Source organism: Oenanthe melanoleuca, chromosome 5 (genome assembly GCF_029582105.1).
Source record: "Oenanthe melanoleuca isolate GR-GAL-2019-014 chromosome 5, OMel1.0, whole genome shotgun sequence".
NCBI classification, from domain to species: Eukaryota; Metazoa; Chordata; class Aves; order Passeriformes; family Muscicapidae; genus Oenanthe; species Oenanthe melanoleuca.
Window position 1 is genome coordinate 27,667,995 of NC_079339.1, and position 27,493 is coordinate 27,695,487.

The 27,493-nt window shown below is 40.5% G+C and overlaps 1 protein-coding gene across 1 annotated transcript in view; it reads left to right on the forward strand.

Annotated features, from left to right (window-relative positions):
• The first annotated feature begins 9,090 nt into the window (after nt 1–9,090).
• Nucleotides 9,091–27,493, forward strand: part of MAP3K9 (mitogen-activated protein kinase kinase kinase 9) — a 58,362-nt gene continuing 39,959 nt past the window's right edge. The window contains exons 1-2 of the mRNA XM_056493649.1: nt 9,091–9,657; nt 14,619–15,032. Of these exons, the coding sequence (XP_056349624.1) occupies nt 9,357–9,657; nt 14,619–15,032 (715 nt within the window). The 5' untranslated portion in view covers nt 9,091–9,356. The remainder of the gene's footprint in view (nt 9,658–14,618; nt 15,033–27,493) is intronic.

Consider the following 27,493-nt stretch of genomic DNA (forward strand, 5'->3'; position numbering starts at 1 on the left):
CTGACTTGAAAAGAGGAAGTTTTATTGCAAAAAATATTTTAACCACAAGAAGATATTTTGCAGTGGAACAAGTGTTCCCAAGATTTAATTCACTATTGAGTGTTACATAAATCATAGGAAAAACAGTTTCACTGTGGTAACAACAGAATTAAATAGAGGTAGCTAAAGTAATTTGACTCTTGAACTGCATTTTGAATTTTTTCACTGTTAGCTTGTAGCAATGCAACTAAATGCTTTCTTGTAAATCTTTAAATGACATATGATGGAAAACAAGCAAACCATTTTAGAATTTTTTAAAGTCAAAGCTTCAGGTGTCATTTTGAAAGCTCTAGATTGAAAAGCATCTTTATTCACAACTATTACTTCTACTGACATCAGGAAAACTGTGCATATCTCTGCTTTTATTTTAATGCAGAAAGTGTCTAGGATCTGAATCTTACAAGTAAACAGTTCAGAACTTATAATTATCCAGCTTTTCACTGGCCTCCTGTCTGCCTTACTTACTAGAACCGATCTAAACAACACATACTTTCTCAAAAAGACTTCTGTGTGACTGGCAGGCCTGGTAGGAGCTTCTGTCAGATGCTATTCTCACTAGCTAATTTCATCTCCTGGTTCTGTGTACCTCATCATATCACAAACTTTGAGACTAGTGCTTAAATTGTCAGATGAGCTCATAAATACACCAAAGAAATTATGAGGGACTGAGTTTAACGGAATGATGGATGAATATCAGCTCCAGGCTAGAAATGTTTAGAAAGCGGGGGACTGATGCCTCCAGAAAATCCATCAAATTCGATTAGCTAGAGTGACCTTCAAGGAAATTCAGTGGGAAGTGACTGCACAGTCTGCATGTATGGCCTTGTGTAATCTTCAGGAAAAGGAGAGATTTCATTACTGAAATCTTGTCCTTTATAGTAGTACCTCATCTTTTCCCCACCAATGAGACAGTAATGTCCATTGTGTTTGTGATCCATCTTTCTTTCTAACAGTCTTTGTACAATATAATGGATGGAAGTGAGCTGAGAGTCAGTCTTTGAGTGTACAAGCCTGAACACCTTTCATATTCATCAGTAGCAGAGCTGAAGAAAAAGACAGAAGTCCTAGATGTGCATGTACAGTTAAAATTGAATTAAGACTATTCAAAGCTCAAGTGAAAGTTAGTTAACCTGCCTTTCTTCCTGCAGAGTTTTTAAGAAAAAGAAACAATATTACATGCAAAATGTATGTGTTTCTTTCTTTCCTCTCACTCCTATTTCACCCTTAGAATTTGTAATGGCATCCCTAAGATCTGCAGAAGGTTAAAAGGGATATACTGAAGAACAGAAAAGAACTGAAATCAACCCCAGTTTCTGAGCATAAAAGACCTTATTTAAGGGTGAAGATGGAGAAAAATACGGTAAGAGTAGTGTGAAGCATGGACTATAAAACAGAGTCTTCCAAGGACAAAATGGGTGTTATGGGGAGTCTGTGGACCTGAGTCTTCCAGACTCCCTTATGGACCTAGATGAGGCTGGTGGTGTTATTTGTAATAAAATGAAGGTAAGGGGAGTTGATGCTCCTACTGAAGACAAGGGGGTTGCTTGATACAGTTCTATTTTCAGTGCTATACCTCTGGCTAGGCTTACTGGTTGTGGAATGTAAGCAGGGCCTGGCAAATTCCCTCCTGGATGGTGCTAACTTACCAGATGAAGTGCTCATGAGCGGGATGACTCACACTGCCTTATTTCTTCACTATTACACAACTTGCTTTTTTCCCACAGTAAGGTTTTCTTCCACATTTTTTTCTGTGATTTTTTTTCCCTTCAGTAAATGCGCCTGGCTTTATCATGATTTCACCCTGAAATAGGCAAGGGAATTCAGTAATGCAACCTGGCAGGGTGTCAAAAGTCCATTTTCTCAAGAGGAACAGGAAAAAGGTAATAATGGTTTAAGGAACTGGAAAACAAATACGTCCTATGTAGACTACAATTGGTTCATCTAAGTGAACAAAAACAATGAGCTCTGAGCCCTGAGGAAGCAGCGCAAGGCTCCAGCAGGGCCAAAAATAGCCCGGACGAGAATCCCCGCGTTTTCAAGCGCGGAGCAGCCGGAGCCGCTGCGGGACCGCGGGCTCCCGGCGCCCTCCGCAGGGCTCCAGCGGCTTCACCGCCACTGGGCCAGGCACAATTTTAGGTCCCACCAGCCGTGGAACAGGAAGAACTATGGTCGAGGAGTATACGTGCATATACGTGCAAAAATTCTGTCATTCATATACTAACCAATCTTATTCTTACAGACTTTTAGTAGCATAATTTGAAGGGGAAACACGACGCCACAAGAAAGAAGAAGGCATGTATCCTTCATAAGTTAGTTATGTTAAATGCTGTCTTTTGAAAACTGCTCAGGTATTAATTAGACTCAGTGCTACTGACCAGTCTGTAGTCTGGGACTGAATTGTGTAGGCTCACTACATGAATCACATTTCCCTTGTCCTACAAAACCTTCAGCTGTACAGTGAACTCTACAGTGCCTTAATGGTGTGCAGGACCAAGGCCACTACTTAAGACCACCAATTTGAAAAAGAAAATAATGTAAAGAGATAGCACAAATTAATTCTGGATTGTAAAGGCAGAGTTATTGACACGGTTTCAATGCTGTAACATGAAATCCCTGCTCATTGCATGTCTCTGGCTGTCTGTGGAGCTGGTGCTGCCAGTACTGAGAGATAGCATCACAATAAAAGCATGATGTGTCTCTCAGCCCACACTTAACAGAAAGATCAAAACAGACTTAGGTCTATTTTCATGTAAGTATGAGGAAATCTCCTTATGAAATATAGAATGTATACAGTATCATATCTGAGCTTAGTCACCAGGCATAGAGTAGACACTGTAAGGAGAAGTCAACACAGAAAATTTTCCAGTAGTCATCCATTTTTTAAAAGAGGCTCCTCTAACTAATTATGCTAAGGATTTAAACTGGGATTGTAAATAAAAGGAAACAGCAGGCAAATGTCGCCTGTTATCTCAAGACGATGTGTCAAAAAACAATTACAATGAAGTCTGAGAGAGAAGAGGAAGAGAAGAGAAGAGGAAGAGAAGAGAAGAGGAGAGGAGAGGAGAGGAGAGGAGAGGAGAGGAGAGGAGAGGAGAGGAGAGGAGAGGAGAGGAGAGGAGAGGAGAGGAGAGGAGAGGAGAGGAGAGGAGAGGAGAGGAGAGGAGAGGAGAGGAGAGGAGAGGAGAGGAGAGGAGAGGAGAGGAGAGGAGAGGAGAGGAGAGGAGAGGAGAGGAGAGGAGAGGAGAGGAGAGGAGAGGAGAGGAGAGGAAAAAAAGAGAAAGGAGAAAAAAGAGAAAAAAGAGAAAAAAGAGAAAAAAGAGAAAAAAAGAGAAAAGAGAAGGCTGGGAGCAGACCTTATTGCAGACTTCTAATATATAGAGGGGGTTCCAGAAGAGCTGCAGAGGATCAGCTGACAAGAGCAAGTAGTGATAGGACAAGGGGTAATGGCTTTAAACTGAGAAAGGGTATGTCTAGATTATATATTTGGAAGAAATTTTGTGGTAGGAATTTACTTGGAGGGTGAGGGTGGTAAGACACTGAAACAGGTTGATCAGAGAAACTGTGGCTGCCCCAAATCTGGAAGTGTTCAGCGCCAGGTTGGATGGGGCCCTGAGTCATCTGGTCTAGTGAAAAATGTCCCTACCATGGAGACAGGGGACAGGGGGGTTGGAATGAGGCAGGGAGGTTGGAACCAGATGATCTTTAGAGTCTATTCCTACCCAAGCCATCATATAATTCTATGATAATTACTACTGTACTGACCAAGTTGGTCTTATTTTAGGTAGAAGTTTATTATTCTGAATAGTAAGTTAACTCAGTAAATACAAATTAGGGGGAAAAAAGACGTCAGTCTCAATCAACAAAAGGATTATGCTACTCCAAATGAAAAGGTTGTCTATTCTATGCCTAACTTTTAATGACAGATTTAGCAGAGTGATGATTTGAGTATGAGGCTATGATTTGCATATGAATGCTGTTATCTAATGGATGTTGTGTCTCTGTATGTTTAGAAATGAAGTTTGCATCTGTATGGTTTGAACTCAGATGCAGGATTCTTTTTGATTTTTTGAGTTGTCTTTGGGAAGCTATTCAAGGGTAGCTTTGGTGATCTGAAAACTATTCAAACTTAAAACCTAAACAAAATACCTTGTTTTCCTTCTTGGTTTTGTTGTTTCCAAACAAAATCTCATTTGCCTTCACAAACAAGGGAGACTTGGTCATTCCATGGGCAGAAGGCCTTGAATGGGAGATGAGGTGCCAGTACAGAGTGCTCTGAGTGAGCTCTGTACCATATGCTGGCCATGACACTGCAGGGTAGTCTGCTGCTGCTTTATTTTCCACATGAAAACAAAGATCAAGGTTATCAGCACCTATAAAGATTCCAGAAACATGGAAAGTTTTCTGTAGCATCTTTGCAGAACTCTGGTGAGAGCATTTGCATTGCTCTAATCACAGTTCGGCAAATAAGTTAAATATTTGTTCCACACATTTACGAAACTCTGGCACAATGTTGCCAGTGTGGCAGCATGGTTCTGATCTTCCCTAACAGGAGCAGCAACTCAATCTATGACTAATCAAACAAGAGCTGTATGTGTGGCTTGGATTGAAGTAATACACAGTGTGCAAATGTTAATCATTACTAAGCTCAAGTTAACCACTATTTCTGTTAGGTGTATATCTTTTAGTGCTGACAGAAATCTCACTTGAAAGTGTTCCTTTGTTATATTTTTCTTAGAGTGATGCAGATGTATGAATGATTCATGTTGCATGTGAAATTATCCTGTGACCTATAATAATAGCCATTGCTATATTTTGTTATGAAACCAGATCCAAACTAAATTTAAAATCTAAGTCTGTCTGTAAAATCTACTGCAAGCTTCCATATTTTGGCCCAGAAATCCCACTCTGCAGTGTTTTTAGTCTTTTATTTTTCCAGGTCATCTGTTTTATGGAGAAAGAACATATAGCCATCTGGGAGATTAGCATATATATTTTATGAAGCAGAGTAGAGCTCTCTTTTTACTGACTCAGATGCTAAAGACCCAGATTTGCAGCCTGCCTCCTAGCTAGCACAGCACAGTTCATAAGGCTTCTGTTGCCAGTGGCTTACCCCTCTCCTCCTCATCAAGAACCAACCTACACTAAAGTGATGCTGGCAAAGGAGTACTGTTATAAAGTGGGAAAAAGAAAAAAGCAGTCCAGCCTTACAGCCATACAGAGAGGCAATTTTTAATGCTAGAAGAATCCATTTGTCAATAAAACTTATATTGTTTGAATAGAAATTATCAGCAATTGATCAAACAAATCTGGCTACTGGAGTGAAATTCATCTCCAGAGTGGTGTATAAGGCTATTATCTGGGGGTACAAGCATGGAACAGATCTGTGGTATCTCCTCTGAAATGAATAAAAGCCAAATGAGAGTGCTGGGTTAATTTAATATGCAATATAAATTACCACAGGATGTAAAAGGAGTGAGCTGCAATAGGATGTGCCAAGGGGCATCTCCTTAATCTTTTATACTTTCTTACTGTTCTGGTAGAGGCGTGCTGTCATTGCAGCTATAGTTGGAATTACAGTCTGTTTCTGGAACTGAGGTGGAGTTGGACTGTGCCAGCAGTCTTTCCTTTTTTTTCTGGACATTCCTCTCCCTTTTGTTTTTTAATACCATTCTGGATTTTCCCTTTACAGAACACAGATACTAGGAGCCTAGACTGCCAACTTTTTGATATCCAGTGTAGATTTAGAACTATGGACTGCCAAGTTTTAATAACTAATAGTACTACTAAGTCCAGTGGTAGTCTTCACAAGTCTCTAGAAAACACAGGACAAAAGCTGAGATCATAATCCTAAATTTGCATTAATAATGATACTGAATAAGCAGAATGCTTTCCATTGCTTCTTAAAACAAAGACTGGGAATAGACTGGCCTTTTTGTTTATCCTCTAATAATTTGCTGGTACTTTTAAAATGTAGATGCAAAAATGAGCCTGAATTAAAAGCTTTGGTTCAAAGTTCTCAGTTTGAAGAGTATCATCTGCATTTTTCAGGTTAGGTTTCTACTTTTGAAACACATTATAACAAAATTCATGTCCAGACTTTAAGTACAGAGTATTTAAGTACAGTGTATTCAAGTACAGACTTCAAGAACTGGATCTGTTATATCTAGAATCTAATTCCCATTATTCAGATCTGCTGAATAATAATGGGAACAGATACAGTCTTATTAGGAAATGCATAAGAAGAAACTTTCAATGGTGCATTTGGACTACATGTTCATCAGAAAGACATACACCATTTCAAAATTATTCCTGTATCTTGCCAATGCTAAAATGTCATCTTTCAAAGACTGCATGCAGGCAGCCTTTAATATTCTTTTCATCTACCTTTTGCCAGTTACTGGAATATGAATTTAAGATTTACTGACAATTCTATTTACCTTGATGTTAAGTACAGCCTACCCAATCTCACCAGATCTTTTCATTCAGAAACCAGTCTCTGACATGGGTGATAAAAGATGCCAAGAGAAGTCTATGAGTGGGAAAATCCTTTGATGGTTTTTCAGAGTATTTCCCTGGACACTCTCCCAGCTCCAGGCACAAGTGGCTTCCTGAGCCAGTCACACCACTTCTGTAGAAACAAGCACATAATTATATAATCATGGGAAATAAAAAAAAAATAAAGAAAAGAAAAACCTAAACAAGAAAAAAAAAAAAAAAAAAGTTATGTACTTTGATATCAAGGCATTCCACAAGATGGCAGGGTTCTGTCTTGGCAGGTCACTACAGCAGGCAACCTGAGCCTCTACAATAGCAAATTTTTTCCTATCATAGTTTGCCCCATCAGTAATATAACTCTCTACTTTAAATCTATCAGTGCTCTATAGCAGTGATCCAAATAAGTGGCAAATAGCTGAAAGACAGGGGCCTCTATTTTCTCTTGTCTCACTCACATTTTTTGATATTACAAGTTAAAGCACCATATTCACGTAAAGCATAATAATTTCTTACTGTGGGAATTGAAGAAATAATGTTTTCTTCTACATAAAATTAGCCAGAAAATTATGGCATGCAATGGCAATTTACTAGGAACATTAACAGCAGTCCTTAACATTCTATCTCAGTCATCTATTATTTAACTCCCAAAAACATGAATACAGCTATTTGTTACCCTTTGCCTTCATGATCAAGACAAGGTAAACCAAAGATGGGATGGTGCTGAAAAACCGAGGTGGCTGTCCCTTTCACCTGTCCTGCTTCCTTGTGCTGGCTTTAGCATCTGTTGTACAGTCCTCATGCAAGTCAGATCAACCTAAAAAGCTGATTGAAAACTAGCTGCTTTTACTCAGAGGCTTAGCTTTCAGCTAGATAAATGAGCAGAAATGACTCCACAGCCACACAGTCACTACTGTTGCAATCAGGAAAGCAGGTCAAGCATGCGACGAGGGGCAGGAAAGTCCCTTTCATCAACAGAATAGTATTGGATAAGCTTACACTAATTGTGAAAACACACCCTTAAGTAACAAAGGAATAATGGAGAGGGTGCATCCTCAGTTCTGCCCTCTCAGATAAGAAGCAATGGAGAGAGAGAGGAGAAAACCTAAAGCTCAGTTCTTAGACAAGTACAATTGAAAACTTGTGCTGGAGCATGTCTACATCTTGCATGTCACAGTGAAATGTTAGTTCTGACTTCAACCAGACATGTTTTGCTCTCTATTTGTAAAATGAGCTCTTTCTAGACCATGTTTGTTTGGTTTCTGTGAGAAATAAAGACTCTGAAGTTTGGGGAAAAAAGAGAGAAAATAGAATAATTGTAGTTCTCAGGAGGGTTCTCTGCAATACTTGATACTAAGGTTCAGTTGAGTTGAGGTGCATTCCCAGAGTAAATTCAAGTAAATTCAAATATTTTATAAACAATGATAAGGATTTTGAATGAACTCAGAGCATGTCATGCTTAACATCTTCATTCTATTAAAAGCCTAATCACCTATATAAGTGGTCCCTATGGACGTGCTACAGCATTATGCTAATGCAAGGATAGATAAATAGACAAAACCCCAACACACAAATTTAAAGAAATACTAGCAGCTACTCTGTACATAAACCAAAGGCCTCAGTTAGTGATGGAGGATTTTTAAAAAATCTGTCCTGCAGAGAAGAATGTGTAATCATATCTACTAAACACTAAAGAATAATTAAGATCTATATTTTATATATAAGTAGGAAGACAGCAGGTGTGGTCAGGGTAGTTGGGCTTCTCATTTGGCATCAGTGGGCTTTGTTATGATGAAGCATGAACAGAGAATTTTCAATTCCAGTTTTACCACTGAAATTCAAATGAGGATTAAAACAAACAAACAAACAAACAAAAAAACCGGATTGAAATGCACCATTGACAAGATCTGGTGTCTCCACAAGCTATGAAAACCCTGGTAAGCAGAGAGAAGGAATTTGGGTTTTCAGGACCATGCACCTACACGACCGCAAGAGAGAGCAGTAAATTCTGTTAATTTTCAACAAAGGCATTCAGCAGGGATACACCCACGAAAACCTCGTGCAGAAACCATCTAACACCCGCGGTTAGGTCCGGCCCGGTTCTGGAAGAGCACGGCCTGACAGAAAGCCGAGCCTTTGTGCGGTGTCCGCGCTCCGGGCCCGGAGGGCGCGGGGACACCGAGCCCGAGCGGGGGGCCGGCCCAGGTGTGCGCCGCCTCCTCCCGCCGCCGGGTGGCGCCCTCCCGCTCCGCCCCCGGCCCGTGTCGTGCCCCTTTCCGCAGCCAATGAGAAGCGGCGGGGAAGGCGGAGCTCGGAGAGCACGGCCCAATGGGCAGCGAGAGCTGATCAGGCGCGGGCCAATCGGGGGTGCACCGGTGAGTGCGCGACTGCGGAGCCGGGCGGGGAGGGGGCGTGGCCAAGGGGGCCGGGCCCTCAATCAGGTGAGGGCGGTGCTGACGGGCAGCGGCGGCGGCCAATGGCGGTGCGGGGGCGGGGCCTGCCCTGTCCTCCCCTCGCGCCGCCGAAGCTGCCAGAGAGTCAGGTGGCTCCGGGATGCGCGGCGGCAGCGGCAGGAGGCGGAGGCGGGCGCGGAGGAGGCGGCGGATGTGGGGGATGCGGCGGCTCCTCCGCGGCACACGCTGCTTGGTCTCGCCCCTGCCCGCGCTGGGCTGAGGCGGCCCCGCGCCGGGAAGTCCCGGCAGCGGCGGCGGCACCTGGTGCCGGCGGGCGCCGGGCCGCATGAACAATAGGCGGCGGTCCCGGCCCCGCCGCCCCCCGCAGAGCCCGGCTGCCGCGGGCGCCTCCCCCTATGGAGCAGCCTCGCCATGGAGCCCCTCACCGAGCTCAGCCAGGAGGGCGCGGGCGGCGGGGAGCCGCCGGGCGACGTGCCGCTCTGGACCGCTGTCTTCGAATACGAGGCGTGCGGCGAGGACGAGCTGAGCCTGCGGCCGGGGGACGTGGTGCAGGTGCTGTCCCGGGACTCGCACGTGTCCGGCGACGAGGGCTGGTGGACGGGCAAGATCGACCAGCGCGTCGGCATCTTCCCCAGCAACTACGTGAGCAGCGGCGTGCAGGGGGGCGGCCCGGAGCTGCGCGCCCGATACCCGCCGCCCCCCGCCATACAGCGTAAGGGAGCCCGGGCCCGGGTCCGCCAGAGGGAGGGAGCCGGGCCCGGTCCTGCCCCCCTGTCGCGGGCTCGGGGTGGGAATGGAAGGGGGGACGAGACCGGCGGGACTGCCGAGGTTGTGGGGGGAGCCGAAGCTCGACCCTCCCGATGTCCCTGGGGGGAGGCCTGGCCCGGCCCTTTTGTGGGTCCTGTTGGAAGCCGCTGCGGGGGAAGGGAAGGCCCATCCCGGTGGCGAGCGGCCGTGGGAGGCCGCGGGCCCAGCCGGCGCGGGGGGCCTGCGATGGCCTTCGGCAGCGAGCGGAGGGGCTGCGGCGTCTCAGCCCCCTTGCCCTGGGCTGTCCCAGGCCCCCGGTGAGAGCCCTTTCCACCCGCAGAGCTGTTCCTGCTGCTCCAGTGCCCTTCTGTCTTCCAGGCTAGCGCGCCGCTCCCTGGGAGGCTGAGCCTCGCTCGGTGTGTTGTTAGCGTTTCAGCAACGCCGGCAGCAGTTTCCCATTGTTAAGACCTGTGTTTCCAGGGGCTGATAAATTTTCATCAAGCGATAGAATCCTAGAGGCCGGGCTTTGGTGGAGTCACCAGGGCTCTGGCCATTCTTCCTTTAAGAATATTCTTAAAGAAAGGTTGCTGGGAGGGAAGCAGTTGTTTTCTGAAGCGTTGATTCACTGCTAATACTTGTTCAGGATTATTCCACTTACTAACCAAAGCCTTGCTATTTCTGACTGAAAAATTCGTAAGTTGACTTGTGTTAGCAGATTCCTTTGACCTCTCACAAATTCTGTCCTAAAATACCTGTGAATGAGTTGTATCCACGTTTTGGCTATCTGGGCCTGCCTGAGGGTCACTTGACTATGTTGTGATGAAGTCACTGAGGAATTGGTTTGTTTCCCTGAATTTCAGCACAGCTTTGAAACCTTTGTTGGAGATGGAGAATAGAGCTGTTTCATCTGTACATTTTTTTTTAGTCACTATGTACAATTGTGAAAAGAGAAACAGAATGGAATGGCTTTCTAGATCCTGTTTATCACAATTGAAAATTCAGGCAAGGATGCTTTTTTTGGAGGGGCAGAGAAAAATCTTCAGGTTAGTAGGCTTTTCTAGAAAGTAAAGGAGTGAAAAGATGCTTTGTCCTATCTAGGCCATGTCTCCAAGGAATACAACTAATAGCTTTTTTTCTTACTTTGTATTCTGCTTGAAAGCATTTAGGTAAAGCTCAGTAATTTCTAGCATTGCCCTTGGACTTGTGAAGGGACTAGGTGCTGTTCCTTTCTTTCATGCTGCAAGAGCATTGGTAAGTTATTTTTTTCCCCACACACAGAAAGAGCTGTGAATGGATGCTTATTAGGTTTTGCTTTAGAGATACCTAAGAAAATAATTTCTATAGAACTTTTTGAACCCTCAGCTTCCATCCTGTTTTGAGTGTTCAAGTTCAGGCTTTGCAACTGTGGATTCTCCTGTCTTGTTGCCTCTTCTGTGGTTTGACAGCTCACAAACAGTTGTGGAGTTGTACCTTCCCCCTTTGTCTTTGCCTCACTCTTCCCATACCCCAACAGAGCTACACTATTTTTCTTCTGTCAAGTCACCAATCGTATGTTCATGACAAAGTTGAATTTATTGCCCTCCAGAGGTTTGTATGATGCTTAAGTAGGATGGGTTTTTTAAAAAGAAACTGCAGTTTGGGCAGGGGTTAAAGTTGGTTGCCATTGAATTGGATTTTCAAGTTGAGTATTAGAAATCCTTTGCAAGGAATGCTATGCACTTTTAGAGCTGATGATGTTAGTTTGATAGCTGTTTGGAATAGAAATCACCATCTACTGTGTAATACTTCATAGTTCAGTAAGTCCAGTTTTGCAGCAGTGATGCAAAGTGTCATTCAGGACATGCACCTTGGCACAGAACCTACTTTTACTTGCTTTTCTGAAGTTTATCTATATATTTAATGAAAATAAAAAGGTCCTAGAGGTTCTGCCTCTACTGAGAGCTGTACTAGTTTAGCTGGTAATTTTAGCCATCCATGTAGTGTGCTTGAATCTTGCCTTGGTGATGATACCATAAATGATAAAAGTAGCCTGTAGAGGCTGTCAGGAGTGGGCCAGCTTCAGGGACTCTCATCTGTGCTGTGGGCTCTTACACACTTCAGTCTGAATTAAACAGTTTAATCATATGGTCTAGTAAGGGCTGATTAAACAGTACTTACTTTGCAGTTGTCAATATGGCCACTGGTTCGTGGTGTACAGGCTCTGTAATTCCTTACTGGCCCACAGAGGAATGAGAGCACTTCAGTTCTTGAATTCCTATACAGCACATCTGCCAAATGACCCTGGAGTTTAGTTTAATGTGTTTAGAAATGTGTAGAAAAACAAGTATTTTGTGCCCTAATATAGCTGTGTAGCTCAAACTATGAAAATGAATAAAGTTATTCAGCAGAAAATACCTTTTAAAAACCCTAAACAAAACATTTTTTAAAAATGAGGGGTTTTTTTCTGAGTAAGCTACTCACGAGAGTGAGCTGGCCAGTTTGCCTTATAAAAAGGCATTTTCAAACTAGGTAGGGTTGTACTTCAGGTAAAAGAACATTCAATGTCATGTGTTAGATTTCATGTAGAAGCTGAAGTCTCCCGGTTTTACATCTCACCCCTATTAATTTGTACCTCCATCAGGGATGTGCTTTTTTTGATGGAAAATGGGTGGTGGCGCACGAGATGTTCTACTTTCCAACCCTTCAGTTTCCTTTGCCCATCTTATTCTCCTGCCTGCCACCTTGCTGTCGCTCTTCTCCCCAGCATCGGGGCGGATGGATGGAGGGCGAAGGCCGGGGCGCTGCCCGCGGGGCTGTCCCGTCCCGTCCCGTCCCGTCCCCTCTGCCGCCGGAGCTGTCCCTTCAGCACCTGCGGACCAGCGGGCGGCTCGCTCGGGCCCTCGGTGATGGCCTCTTAATCCGTGAAGTGCCCGAGCAGAACACCCGCTGTGAACAGCACCTGAACGCTGTCTGTCCGGAGTCAGCGGGCCATGCAGTCACCATGGTATTGTGGGGTGCAAGTTTGTTCATTTTCAGTCTTTTAACTGACCTTGTCCCTAGGAGCAGGTTAATTGAGGATTCTAGAGCTGAAATTCTATTGATTGAAGAGATAGGACTCTACATCTGATTTCTTTAAGCTTTTTCTTAATGAGAAATACAAGAGTGACTCTTCATGTATTCTCAGTGATGGGTAGTCGCACATCTTGAGTTACTGTCAGTCTTGTTCTAAAATTTCAGTGTTTCTGGCCAGAATCTATTCCTTTCATGTTTTATAGTAATCTCTGTCTCAAGTGTTTGAACACCAAGGTTGCTACTGTAGGACTGAAATCTTCTTTGTTGTGCAAATCCTTGAAGCTCAGAGTGTTACCCAAAATATGTATTCACAGTAGCAGAGAAATAAATTGTATTTGTGTTCTGGACTGGAAGAGACCTTTTCTCCTTCTGGCAGACTTTCTTGATTAGTTTTCGGTCTTGTTTCCTGTTAATCTTTTGTTCATGGAACACTAGAAAAAGCAGGAAAAAGGATCCTTATTAAACTAACTCCTAGGTTTGACTAACTACAAAAGTAAGCCAACTTCGAAAAATCTTATTCAGGAAAGGTAGAGCTCAGACAAAATAAAAGCCTGCAGCTGTGGACAGAAGTGTTTATATTAACTCCATACAGTTTTGTGACAAAATCTTGTACTATAGACCTATACATAGGAAAGGTATTTGATTGGAATAAGGAGACTAGTTTATTTAAGTGGGATCTTACCTGCTCCCTTACAAACTTAATTTCCTTTCTGCTAGACAAATCAGGGGAACCATGTCAGATTTGGCATTTCAAATGCAGAAAAGTATTAAAAGACTTGGTGACTTTTTTGTTTAAATCTTGCATTATAGTGCTCTTCCTTTAAAACTTCTTATAATTTCATTGACTGTAGTTAGTAACCATGCAAATGTCAGACAGTAACTTCAGTGGTAGCCTACCACTAGTGTAAATTAAGCTGTGTCAACATGTTTTCATTGGTCAGTATGGGGAATTTTCATTCTCATTAGTCAGTGCTGGTTGGGTTCATTTGGCCACCCATATAAACTGTGTTTAGTGTACAGTTGTACAGGATTCATTTTCTCATTTCTTTTGCTCCAGGTGCAGTTTGTGTGCTGAACTGAGATAGCTACATCTGTAGATTTTTTTTTTTTTTTCTATATGATGCCAATTAGCCATGAGACACTGTCAGCCTGTAAAGTATAGATGTCAGTGTATGGGAATAGGAAGTTTTTGTAACAAAAATGCAGCATGCTTTAATCATGGAATGTTTCTCTTATTGCTTGCACTGTACACTCAGTATGTGGTTTGATCCATCTGTTTGTCACACTTGTCGGTAACGTCAGAACCGGTTAACGGATCTCTTGTAGGGAACAAATCTGCAAAGCCTGGAGAGATGTGGAAGAATAACTGTGATTTGGGAAGGACTAAAATATTGTGGCAGTTCAACAAGAGAGATTCAAATAAGGGACAAATGGAGAAGCAGATGCATTTTGTGTTGAGTTTTAGCTATTTTACATTAAGCAATGTGTTGTGAACACAGCAAAGATTAGTTGGTGAGTGTGTTTTTCATTTTCAGAATCTTGTACTGTGACTGAGAGTTTATCCTTAAGGGGGATAGGGGCAGGGGCATCAGTATTATAAGGGTTTAACTGTGGTAAGAGGAGACTGTTTTATTGTTTCACCATATACAGTGAGTACTTCATACCGGTTTTATGACACTGCAAGGTCTGTTTTACCATACTATTCAGCACTAAAATGTTGTCAGAAAGGCCCCCTGCTTTCCTTTGTATTGTTTTGGAGTGAAAATTTGCCCTTCCTTCAAGGGCAAGGGTGAGCTTGGCCAGCATGGACCTTCAGCTAATGTACAGGCTGCATAGTTGCTAAATGCTTACGTCTTTTTTTTCCTCTTTCCCTAGTCCTAGAGATCGACTTCTCAGAGCTTGTTCTGGAAGAAATCATTGGCATAGGGGGCTTTGGAAAAGTGTATCGAGCTGTATGGATAGGAGATGAGGTTGCTGTCAAGGCAGCTCGCTATGACCCTGATGAGGACATCAGCCAGACCATTGAGAATGTCCGCCAGGAGGCCAAGCTCTTTGCCATGCTAAAGCATCCCAACATCATTGCCCTCAGGGGCGTGTGTTTGAAGGAACCTAATCTTTGCCTGATCATGGAGTTTGCCCGCGGAGGATCGCTCAATAGGGTGTTGTCTGGTAAAAGGATACCTCCTGACATACTGGTGAACTGGGCAGTGCAGATTGCCAGAGGAATGAACTACCTGCACGAGGAAGCAATTGTTCCCATAATTCACCGTGACCTCAAGTCCAGCAACAGTAAGTGCTACATAGTGAGCAGTCAGTGCTGTGATATGGTTTTGGGAAAAAATCATACAAAGAAAAGAGGGGAGTGATATTAATTTAGTGATCCTTTCTTGTGAACCACTGTATCCTCTAATTCAATACCAGAAGGGTTTATTTTTATACAGTATGGTGCTATAGATCACTGGAAACATATAAATGCTTTCAACCTGTAGAAGCAACTTAAATGATTGGATGCAAAAGCAACTGTGAATAAAGCATGCTTTGCAAGTAGTTCATATAGTGTCTAGGTTTTATTGGCATTTCAACAGACTTCTATATGTTAAAAAGCCTTATTGAACTTAAAATGTGTGTTTTCCTTCCACTTTTTGGAAGAATAAATGCTTCTTTGTAAAGAAGATCTTTGCTAGATTTTGCTGTACAGATGAGATGCAAGCCTGTTTTCCTTATGGGAGATTTAACCCATCCCAGCTGAATTGGATCTTCTCTTTATCCATCATAGAGCTGGTGTTGTCAGAAACATTAACTCACGTGAATAAAATGTCCTTGTACACCCAGTACTTCAGCTGATATTTGTGATGCTTTATGTGATACAGATCACGCATTAGAGAGCAAGGGGGACTGAAATTTGGTAGTTAGGATTGTGGAAATCAGTGAAATCACAGTGAAATCAACTGCTCTGTAATACTGACAGCATTACTGTGCATTGCTTGGGTGTTGTTCTTGTAGTGTGTCTCACTAACTTCTCAAAGTCAAATGCATACGAAGAACATTATTTATGAGTGTGGGAGCAAAGTGCTGCAGTGGTTTAGAGATCATCATCTCCTTTCCTGATGTTCAGCCTTTCTCTCTGCTTGTCTGTATCTAGATGGCAAAAGCAAACATGGACCTTCATGTTTTCTGTGGTGGTTTATATTGGTGTGTTAGTATGAACTCATTGTCATTTATGGCTTGAGTTAATAAGAAGCTCTATGAACTGGCTGGTTGGGATGCAGGTATATGTTCCCTTTTGCTTTGAGGGCAGGGACAATAGCAAAGAGGTCTGATGGATGGGAATTTTAATATCTTAAATAGATTCACTAGCATTAATTATTGCAATGCTGTAAATTTTCAGGCCGTGCAGTATCTTCCTATGTTTTTTGGCTTCAGATCTCCTGACTGTGAATTTACTTAGTTGGTTGTGAAAGAGTAAAAGAGATACTATTAGTTCTTGTTAGTGAGTTTGCAAATAGGAACTCTAAGAGCCTTCAAGTTAGTTTCTACAGTATTGTTCTTATAGTAACAAAGTTTCCCATTTTGTTAGAGTAAGGCAATCTTAATGTTGATAAAGATTCCCTGATATCCAAACCCTTCCCTTACAGATGGCAAATATATGGGCATGTTGATAAATGCTATAAAATTAAAGAATTATATGCTTAAAATTAATGAATGATTGTATCTGTGAATAAGAAATAATTGCCTTTCGGTGTTGTGCCTTTCCTCCTCACCTAAGAAACTATTTACTTGCTTATTTTGCTAACAGGCCATTAAGATTTCCTTATTAAGTGCTAGTTGGACATTTTTGAGGTTTAGAATCAAAGTTATTTCTAAAATAAAATATGGTTGGTTAGCTTCTAGCACTTTGCTGTTTTATTCAGACCAGAGGCTTCTAGTTGTAGAAGCAAAAAGTATGAAGAGAACCAACCTAACCAGAGGGACACCCACTGCACAGTATTACCATCCAAACAGATATGGGTGCTAGAAAACATCTGGACTGTTAGCAGCAAGAATAAATGTCTCTTGTCACAATGAATCAGCACAGTGTAATTGTGCTCCACTGTAAATGGTTGGTGAGAAGTTGCTACATGTGTTACTATAATTTTCCTCTTTTGGGAGGAAGCAATAATAAAGAAAGAGGAAGAATGAGTGGGAATGCCTCTGAAAGGATTCAGAGATGTTCTATGTTTGGAGGGGAAAGATAGAGAACTTAAATGGTGATCCTGACCAAGAGAGCATCAGATCTAGTAGAGAAGTGATGGGTATAGGAAAATTCTATCCCAGATAAGGCTGGTACAAGCAGTATTATATTTGGGAAGCTAAACCAATGCAGGAGCTGGTACTGGAGGAAAGGACTTAAAATATTTTAAGGAAAAATTATTGATTTTTCTCTTTTGAAATAAGATAAATTAGTAACCTTGGGTACAGGCTTGACATGTTGCAACAGCTGTTTATTAAACAAAATGGAGTTCTTCATTCTGTACTATGTTATTGAAGAAAAATTAAAAAACATATATTCTATTTTAAATGTTTGAAATACATGTTCTTTTCTGACTGTATCTACAGAGTAGGCATTGTAACTGTTAGATTATGACAATGGTGGAGCTTTTTTGTGGGGATAAGGGATTGTAGGATAAACAACTTTGAGCTGCCTAAGTCATGTCTTTCTTGATTACTCTGTCACTGTATTGCTGAAATCCCTTTTCTCATATAGAATAAGCATCTTAGAAATTTGTCTGTTTCCTATGGAAAGCTTTTTACTAGTTTTGTAAAGGTTAGTGTACTAAGTATATTATTGCATCCTGATTAAAATATAGCTTGCATTTTGTCTGTTTTTCTGGTGAACTTAGTTTTCTCAATTACCATGGATAATGGAGAGCAGGTTGTCTCGTTAGCTTTGTGCCTGTAAGATTAAAAGCTTCTAGCATTTTCTTTGTACAAGTTACCACTCACCAGGTGACAGGCAGTGAGTGATGTGTCTGTGGTGAGGAAAGAGCTTCTGCTTGCAAGAACTTGGAAATGATTCTTGCAGATGCATTTCTTACATGTACTTACATTTCTTACATGTACTAAACATCTACAAATGCTGTAGAGTCATGGGAACATCAGCTGTATTGATCTACTGATTGGTAATATCTGTGTTAATAATAGATTGTGATTCTTGTACATCTCATCTTGCCTTCAAGCACCAGCTGGGATGTACATGGTACATCTGAAGCTGCAGAATTAGTTAGTTTGGGAGTTAGGGAACAAGATCAGGCAGTGGGAAAGGGCAGAGTTGCCTTATTTAAAATCAGTTTGTCTACTAGAGGAAAGGAAAATCAGAGAATGCTTTGCTGTCAGATGTCTGCTTATATTTAGGCAGGCACAGAATGCATGAGGACAGTACTTTATGATGAATCTTTGAAGCAGGTCACATTTTGAGGGCACCCCAATACAAATCTGGAAATTATCCCATTATATAAGGATTTGGAAAAAAAAAAAAGTTCTTGATTTAAACTGTTGCAGCTTGGTGGACTTGGATAGTATGTGCTAAAACAATGCTCAGAATAATTGTCAACATTTCTGGTGTTGTAAAAAAGGACATAGGGAGAAAAAAGATAATTTAGGAGACTATTTAGTACTGCTGTGTGAGGAGATAAGTTCTCTTTTTATTTTGGGCATTTGATTTAAGGGATTCAAGTTATTCCATATGAAAATTAATCTTATTAATCTGACAGAATCCTCAGTGGCTGCTGCTGCTTCTCTTCATGTGGTGATATTTCCAAACTTTCCTTGGTTGGTGGGCCATTGAGTATATGTTACAGAATTCTTAGTAGGCCTTTCCCAATGTGAAAGCATCTAAATAATCTAAATGCTGAGCTATAGAAAAAAAAAAAAAGGCAACTAGAAATGCCCACTGAAGTCAATGTCACTGCACTTAGAACAGCTCTTCAGAATTTCCCTTTCTTTTATCTCTCATCTGTGATTCAAGTCTTATTTCTGGCCAGAGAAAAGTACCTGGCATATTATGCTTAGGATCAAAAACGACAGTTGGTTTTAGTGAAGTATTGCAAATAATGAAGTTGGTCCTGTTTGTCTGTCAATGTTAGATATGCCAGCATTGCTATAGGAATAAAGCCAATTAACTAATACTCTGGAGAGCTAGCAAAGGCATATTTGATTTTTTTTTTACTGTCTCAGCAAAACACATTTGTTATTTGCACTGCATTGAAAGATTTTGCTGAGGGTTTTCATGCCAGTTAGCAGACATTAGCAGGAAAGTGACATCGCCAAGGTCAAAGAAAGAGGTCAAAATAAACCCCAACAATTCAGATTCAGCCAAGTCATATTCTTCCTTTCAAGTTATTTGAAGTCTTTACCTCTCCTTTTTGGACTACCAATGTAAGCTTGTGGTATCTCAAGATTCAAAGCTCTACCTTTGTAAAAGAATTCCGATCTCTGCTATAGCTTTGGTTACTTAATGTAGTTAAGTTTATCTGTTTGTAAAGATGCCAGTAGAACTGACTTTCCACATAGTTTATGGATAGTTATATATAGTATAGTATAATATCTATATCTATATCTATATCTATATCTATATCTATATCTATATCTATATCTATATCTATATCTATATCTATATCTATATCTATATCTATATCTATATCTAGTATAATATCTATATAGTATAGATATTGTAAGTCCTAGGACTTGTAAAACATGTAAAACATAATGAAGCTATTTCAGTGATATCTGAATGCTTTTCACTGGATGAATAATTGATCTGGCCTTAATTGATTAGTGCCTTGACCTGTAAGAGGAAAGTGGTAAAAAGGTGAAGTTTTGTGGGGGTGGTTGGGTGGTGTGAAAGACAACAGCTTGAGATTAATTTTCAGGGAGCAAAAATCAGTAAAATTCCTTTTTTCTTCCTTTTTTTTTCTAGTTTAAAAATGGTGTGCAGTAGAAATCAGAGCTTTCAAACAGGCTGAATATACTCCCAAGACGGATGAAAGATGACTTCAGGTTCTGCCCTTATGCAGTTACCTTATTCTATCAACAAGCTATAAGATATTGCTGATGGTGTATAACTCCTAGTTCTGGTTACTCTGCTTATATTGCTCTTTCTCCCCAGAGTATAGTCATTTGTGCTGATATCCTGGTCACTTGTATTGTAGTTAAAAAAATCCAAATAGCCATAATTTTTTGCATTTGGTAATATGATGAGGAAATTGATGCCGTTAATACTACACATTTTCACTGAAAATAATGAAAAAAATATTATTAGTGAAGAAGATGTAAATTATGTGTTGCTAATGTTTAAGATGTTAAGATACCAGGAATTCGCAGAGGTAGGTTGACAGTTTGTTTTAGCTGAATATGGATTGATATTTTCACTGTTAGGTGCAAGTCAAAAATAGGAAGTCTTTATGATATAAGTTTGATGCCCACAAGAACATTTTGGTGTTCTCCTGCCCACACTAAGTGGTAAAAAGGCAACTTCACAGATGGAATCTGTTACCTTCACAGACAAGTATGGAAGAGCACCTCTTGTTTTTAATAAATGAAATGGTGTCTATTACATTTGAAACCCTAGCTAATATCCTTTTCATGTAATTGAGCCACTGTGTACAGTTTTTGCAGGATTCTCTCTGGTCCTAAGGAAAAATAACGTAGAGTTGTGGTGCTAAGCACTTTATTCAAATGGTGCATATGGAAGCATAGAACAGACCTAAGCGCTGTCATGCAGCAGGCGTCCGTAGGCTTCCCCTGAATTCACTGTCTGACCATCTGTGACAGAGCTGGGAAAGATCTGTGTTCTTCTGAAATTTCTCAGGAGCCAGTTAAGAGTGAGAACAGCCTTGTGGTATTTCTGGGAAGCTAGAATAGCTCTTTGCTCTCCACTTTTTTTTTTTTTTTTTTTTGGGTGAGGGGGTGTTTCTTCCACATCATTAAACTTAATTTGAATTTTGACTGACTTCTGTCAGCAGCTGCACTTTTGCTTTTCTTATCAAACAATTCCACTCTGAATTTCAACATATCTGAAACAAACTCGCTCTTGAAGCATCAGACATTAAACATAGTCTTGCTCTTTGGAGTGATGATTCATCACCCAAGATGATTCTTTAATTTTAAGTAATATCCCATTTTGAAGGCTGTGTATATTTCCTTATGACAGGACAAGGGAAATCTTAGAAAGAATGCAGGGTATACCACATGGTTTTAGGTAGTTGCTTTTTGGTATGTGTTTGCTTTCTAATTCTAGGATAGTTTGTTATGTTGGTGTGACTTTGATTGCCAAAAGGTCACCAAAGTTGACTAGCTTCTTTGCTAATTGCTTGTTAATTGTCCGATGGCTAATGGAAAGGCATCCTCAGACCTGAGTTTTTTGCAGATATGAAAAAGAAATAGTAACAGAATCTCATGCACTGAGAAAAGAAACTATTCCAGTGCATAAAAATTCAGAATTATGTTGTTTGGTTTCATCACCATTTCTTAAGTTCAGAAAGAAGAGCTCTTGTCCACAGAACAGTAAATCATTATGTCCTAGCCTGTAGAATAGTCATTGTCGTGGTAATGGCAGCGTGGTGCAGCATCACTTAGGGTCCTCTTGGGAAGGAAGTAGCCAGAGGACATGCAGCCTTCCAATGAACTGTTTGTATTACTGCCACACACAGACCCTTGCTTTCTAGAGGCATTGTTTTATTGCTCTCGCATTTATTGTAACACAATTTTTTATTAAAAACAAAAATACCCTCCCAAAAGAGAAAGTGTTACCTTGTGCACATGTGGATTCCACATTGTCTCTGAAATTCTGTATGTGCTTTGAATGCTGTAAGTCTTATGTAGAGGATAATTTTTGCAGCTACAAGCCAAGCTCCCAGTTTTCTGTACATCCATCTCTCTTGCGTTATGAAACAGGCTCCTGGATTTTGCTTTGGCCATTGAGAAATATTAAGAATCTCCTGTTTGTAATCAAACATGGCTTCCTCCTTGCCTACGTATAGACTAATTGTTCAGATGCGTAGCAAATGTAAAGAAAAGCTGGTATGAACAATTGCTGTAAGGATGGTAGAGATAAGGGTGGTGGGATGTATGTGAGCCAGCCCATGTGGTTGACCTACTGCAAAAACATTGGATTTCCTGTTGTTTCTCCTTTATAAATATGGGCCTATGGAAAGATGTTAGAGAATAGTCTTTCATTCCTTTTGATTTTGCACTGTTCAAGGATCCTGATAATAAGAAAAATCCCATAACTTTGACTGATAGAACTCGATATACCTAATTCTGCTTGTTGAAGTGTTGTCAGTCTTGCCCTGGGTTTATTGATTAGCTTTTTCTTATTTCATGTAATCAGTCACATAACGTGTGTTTTTGATATGATTATGGTCATCTGGTAACCAGGGAGTATTCCCAATACTTCATCAGATTGTTGAGTAGCTAGAGTCTTAAATCACAGAATAAGCTGGGTCAAAAAAAGTCTAATTGTATGTAGCACATCAAAAAGTGAACAGCTTTTTGATAGCTCTATTGAATGATTTATCGTGTGTAGACTTTCATGTATATCAGCACAGGAATGCCCTCTTTCTCAGCAGCGGGCAACTTGTTCTGCTCACCTTAAGGTCAAACTGCAGTATTCAAGAAATTCTTGAATTTTACTGTTATTAGATGTAACTTGTTGTTGACTGTACATCTAAGAGCCTTTTAACATTTGTTTGGATGAATGGAAATACACCTTCCACCTTTTAAAAATGTTTAAAATTAGTTCTGATTTTAAAAACCCAATAAAACACCCAGCTTCTGGTGTGGATCATGCTGCTGCCTGTGAAGCTTTTATGTCTTTCTTACCTTCTAGGTTTTGGAGTACCAGCTTATTCTATGAATGAGTTTGTGTTGGTGTTATTAACCATTTCATAAAGATGTCTTAATTGAAACCAAAACAAAAAAAATTGGGCTACCTTTTTCCATCATGAATTTCCTGTTTATATTTGCCTGGAAACAGCTCCCACTGAACCAGCATTATTATTAAACCTCTTTTTCAGACAGTCTCTTGAGAAACAAATGATGAATGTCATAAATGGGAAGGTTTTACTCTTCCCTTTTTTTGTTGTTGCCTAATACAGTTCTTTATTTGTTGCTTTCAAACTGATACGGTTTGGCAATGGCCTGTGTTGAGTATAGATGTAATTATATTTTTTCCTTGGCGCGTTTAACTAATTATGAAGAGTACAGTAATCCATGCCTGAGCTAGAGGTTGTTCCAATGTCAGCAGTATGGTAGGATTTAGTCTGAAAGCAGAGCTGAACAGCTCTATTTTTCCCAGAAACTCACCTGAGCATTCTCCAGGAGCATTCAAACTGTTTTGTACGGATCACTAAAGCGATAAGACTTTTTACAGCCTGGCTAGGTGAAAGGATCGATTCTAAATATATAGGGGCTTTGGAGGCCTGTCCTCTCCCCTCCCCCATTATCCATTAGCTCTTTAGAGTTACTGTACTGCATGGCTTAAAATCCAAGAACTGCTGAGCTGTCACATCCATCACCTCTTCTAGATTGATAGAAGAGGACAGTTGTGCAGCTTTATGGATTTGCTGAACCCTGACATGTACCCAGTAATTAAGAAGGTATTGGTTCCAAGGTGCACATATATATTTTTTAAATGTACTGTTGCTGAATGGTTAGTAATAAAAGAGAGAAAATATTTGCTTATTACTAGAGGCAATATTTGTGGGTTTTGGCTTTGCTTCTAAGATGTGAAATTTTGGTTGGGTCCTAAATTCTATCCTCTCCAGGATCTTATGCAACACTTAGCCTTCTGCACCTCAAACAGATGTTAGGATAAAGATCCAGTTCTACTGCATGAAATGAATGGCAGAGTACCCAACAGAAGGTAAAGGCTACACACAGAAAGCCCGGACTTATTCCATGTGCAGATCAGTTAATCACTCTAAGTACTTTGAATGCAGGATCAAGAGCAGATTGCTCATTATCTGGATACTTGTGAAGCAAAGCTGTGCTGGCTGATTGTGGAAGGTAGAGCTAAAATTGCAAATTAGATTTTGGCAGACTGCTACAAAATGAGGTCTCATTTTGGAGCGAATTTTTGAAATCCTTTTCCAAATGCTTAGTTATGTCCTCAAGACAGAATGCCAGTGTACTGCCAATAGGACTTAATAATTAAAAAAAGGATTGCCTGGCAACCTCAGTCCCTTGTTCCCTTTGCAATAGCGCTGCTTTTTTGACTTGTTAGGCAAACTGCAGACTTGATAGCTATCCTCTGTCTCTCTGAGACAATGCAGCAGCATGAAGCAGTATATTAAGGCTATCTTTTTATCTAATATCCAGTATTTACCACCTCCAGCATCTGAGCTGACACATATCTTGGGAAGTTTTCCTTATTTATAGGAGGCAGAAATAGAATTGGAACAATCAGATTAAGTTCAGTGAAACCACCTTCTATGCAAGAATATTTTTGTTTCATCTATGAATACTTGTCTCCTTGAAATAAGGACTGTTCAGAAGCTAGAGGAGAATGTTTAATCTTTGTATTACTGTAGTACTTTCTGTATAAGAACCCTGAAGATTTCACACTGCATTGCATTTCTTCAGATTACAGTGGAATTTTTAATTCTTTTTCAGATAAAAGCAAGTAGAAAAAGTAGTAATTGTCCCATGCAAGAAGCAAAAGATGCTTATCTGATTTTTTCTGAATTAGTTTTAATTTAAAAGTATTAATCCACATTTGCATGAATTTCACAGCCTTGCAGTAGTTGAAAGTATTTGGTCTGGAAATAGACTAGGAGACAGTGAAAGGGATTTGTACAAAGTGCAAATTATACCTGTATTGTGGGGAGATGAGTGAAAAATGTTCTGTGGGCTGAAATTGTCTGTCTCAGTTGTGAAATTCCAGGGTCTGTGTGTGCCAGAGAAGAAATTTAAATAGAGCTCCTTCAGAGCTCTCCTTGCTTGCATGTTCTGTGGTCTGAAAAACAACCCTTAGAAAGCATACGTGGTTGAGTGAAAAGATTCTTTGTTCAAAAGAAAGTTTCCTGAAACAGATTGGCTCAGTCTTGGACATATTCTGCCATGGGTGGGTGGCAGAGTCTGGATCCTGTGATCAGGATTGCTCAGTCTTTTATCTGTTCTGGCAAACCTTCAACTTCAGTAAGCCTTTAGCTTTCTTGGGAAATTTGTGTTAAGCAATTTTTGGATAAATTTGGATCTGTTTGGAAATGGAAATATTTCCTGTTTCATTGAACTCTTGCACTTGAGACTTCTGCTTTATTGGTGGCAGAGAGAGGTTTTAATGGTAGCACCCTCCCACTGGATTGCTCTTAAATCATACCACAGAAATGACTTGCATTATTTAGAACTGAAACTCTGCTCGTGTTTTGCATTTAAGGATCTTGGAGTGAAACAGTGTTTGCTTTCATAAAGGTTTTACTTTGTTCTTTCATTAAAGTTCCTGTGCCTGGGATTTGGTGGACTCAGTATCTGATCAATCTCTTTACAGTACCTGAATTATCTAAATAGAGGAAGTAGATGGGCTGATGCTTATTCACCATCTGACTACTTTTGGTAGTTTGCATTTTGGTATTTTGTATTTTGGTCAGTAAAGCCACAGTAAGTTGTTCTGTTTTCAGGATGGAGGAAGAAATAAAATGTGTCCAGTATTCCCACCCACAATGGTACTCCAGCCAGTGTCTTTCACATTCCAGCTATGACAGGGTAAGCGTTAGTTCCCTTCTTTATAGGTCCCAGTTGGAAAGCTGTGGTTGTACAGTAGCAGATGAGCAAAAGCCTGTGGGAAAACAAATCTGGTACTAGGCTGTTGTGCCCATTGGTGCTTCAGTTGCTCTGGAATGATCTTCAGAAATACCCAACTTACTGCATCTTTGAGGGTTTCAGGCCTTCTCAACACTACATCCAGATGCTATGTCTGGTAGCTGACAGTCAGGACCTCACCTGGGACATCCACCACTCACTTTGTGTCGTTTAAGCTCAGTCTTGCTTGAAGTACCTTTGTAGTCAGTTTTTCTTACATTTGTGGCAGAAGAGCTTCTGATACTTTGTTCTCCCAACCTGTTTTAAAGCACTGATATCCACCCTAGCATGCTAGAAACACTTAAATGGTACATTTTTCTGTGAAAAATTGATAAAGCTTAAAAATATAAGAGTAAAATACATGAGTTAAAGTTGCTTTATCGCTAGGTAGTAATTTTTTTCATAGTCTGCCTAGAACTGTTATATTTCAATAAAAGAATAGTACTCTAACACTAAAATCTGACTGTATTGTCTCTTCTGGCGAGAAGTTACATGGAAGTTAAGTATGCAGCCAGCAATCATCCATCCAGTTAGAATTATATCCTGGTGTACCACAGATGACAAATCCAGATCATTTCCCCCACAGTAGGTTTCCTTGTCTTCTGACCTTTTTCCTTACATATTTCTTTCTGTATGCTTTCAGTTTTCATTACACTCAGTTCTGCTCTTATTTCTTTTTGTATTTCTCCTTCACCTAATTATTGTGACCATTTCCATCAGGCCTGACATTCATTAGCTAATAGCTTTCTATTCTTGTGTGCCAGATTTACTGAGTAGCATCACGCACAGATAATTGACTTGATGTGAACTGTGAGCTGGACTATGCAAGAGACTTTCTTAGATATTTTTGCAAATTTTCACATTTCTTAATAAACACATTCTCTGGACTGGGAAATGGAGCATTGTTGATATAGCTTTTGTCATGAAGTACAGGGATGATGGGCAGTTTGGTGGTTAACTCCTGTCGTGGTATTTCAGGGGGATATTTTTGCTGAGAAGATCACACTGTAGTAGTTACTTCCTAAATGTTGTTCTACTTCTGAAGTGATGAGTCAGCTTGTAACACAAGCAAAGCAAAGGAGTATGCTGTTCAGCACTAAACTATGCAGATTAACCTAATCCTTTATCTAGGCTCAGAAACCAAAAAAAGGCAATTATGACCATATTTTGCTGACTGGACACTTAATGTTGATGATTGAAGAGCCATTTTGTACCAGTTCTTTGATGTTGCTAGCAACTGGATCAGAATATGTTAGTGTTTATTTTTCCTTACTTCTTGTTCCCCATTGCTTTGGCCCATTGGATGCTAAGAATGCTGTCCAAACTGTTCAAAAGTGTATCTGCAAATTAAAACAACCATTCCCAAAGAAACAAGCAAAAATCTGACAGTGTTCCTGCCTTCCAGGGGAAGTATGTTTGGGAAAGGAGGTTATAATGTGTTTCTTCATTCTGCTGGTGTAATGTGAGCAGAACAGAGAATTAAAACAGCAGCTGTTAATTTTATTGCCAATTTTTTTTTAATTTCCCTTGTGAAAAATTTCCTTTGGTGGAAGCGATCTACCTCTTTAAACTATTTTTCTTGGTGCATACTGGAGGTAGTATAGCATTGGATGAAAAATAGAGAGTATCTGACTGAGGTTTTGTAGTGACAAACTTAAAACTTAAGTAAAGATTCATTATATTCATTTTGGTGATCAGATTGAAAGATTTGCTGCAGATGATTTTTCTGTTTGTGTAGGATAGAGGAGCATGTTTTTAGAAGAAGAGTAGATGGGTTTAAGAAGAAGAAAATTAAAAGAAAGGGATAGAAATGTATTTATTCTGACAGAAGGAATGAAATTCAGACTTAGAGCTCCTAGCATAATTGGAAAGGGGTAATACAAATAAACTGGGTTAAACAGAATGAAGAGTGTATC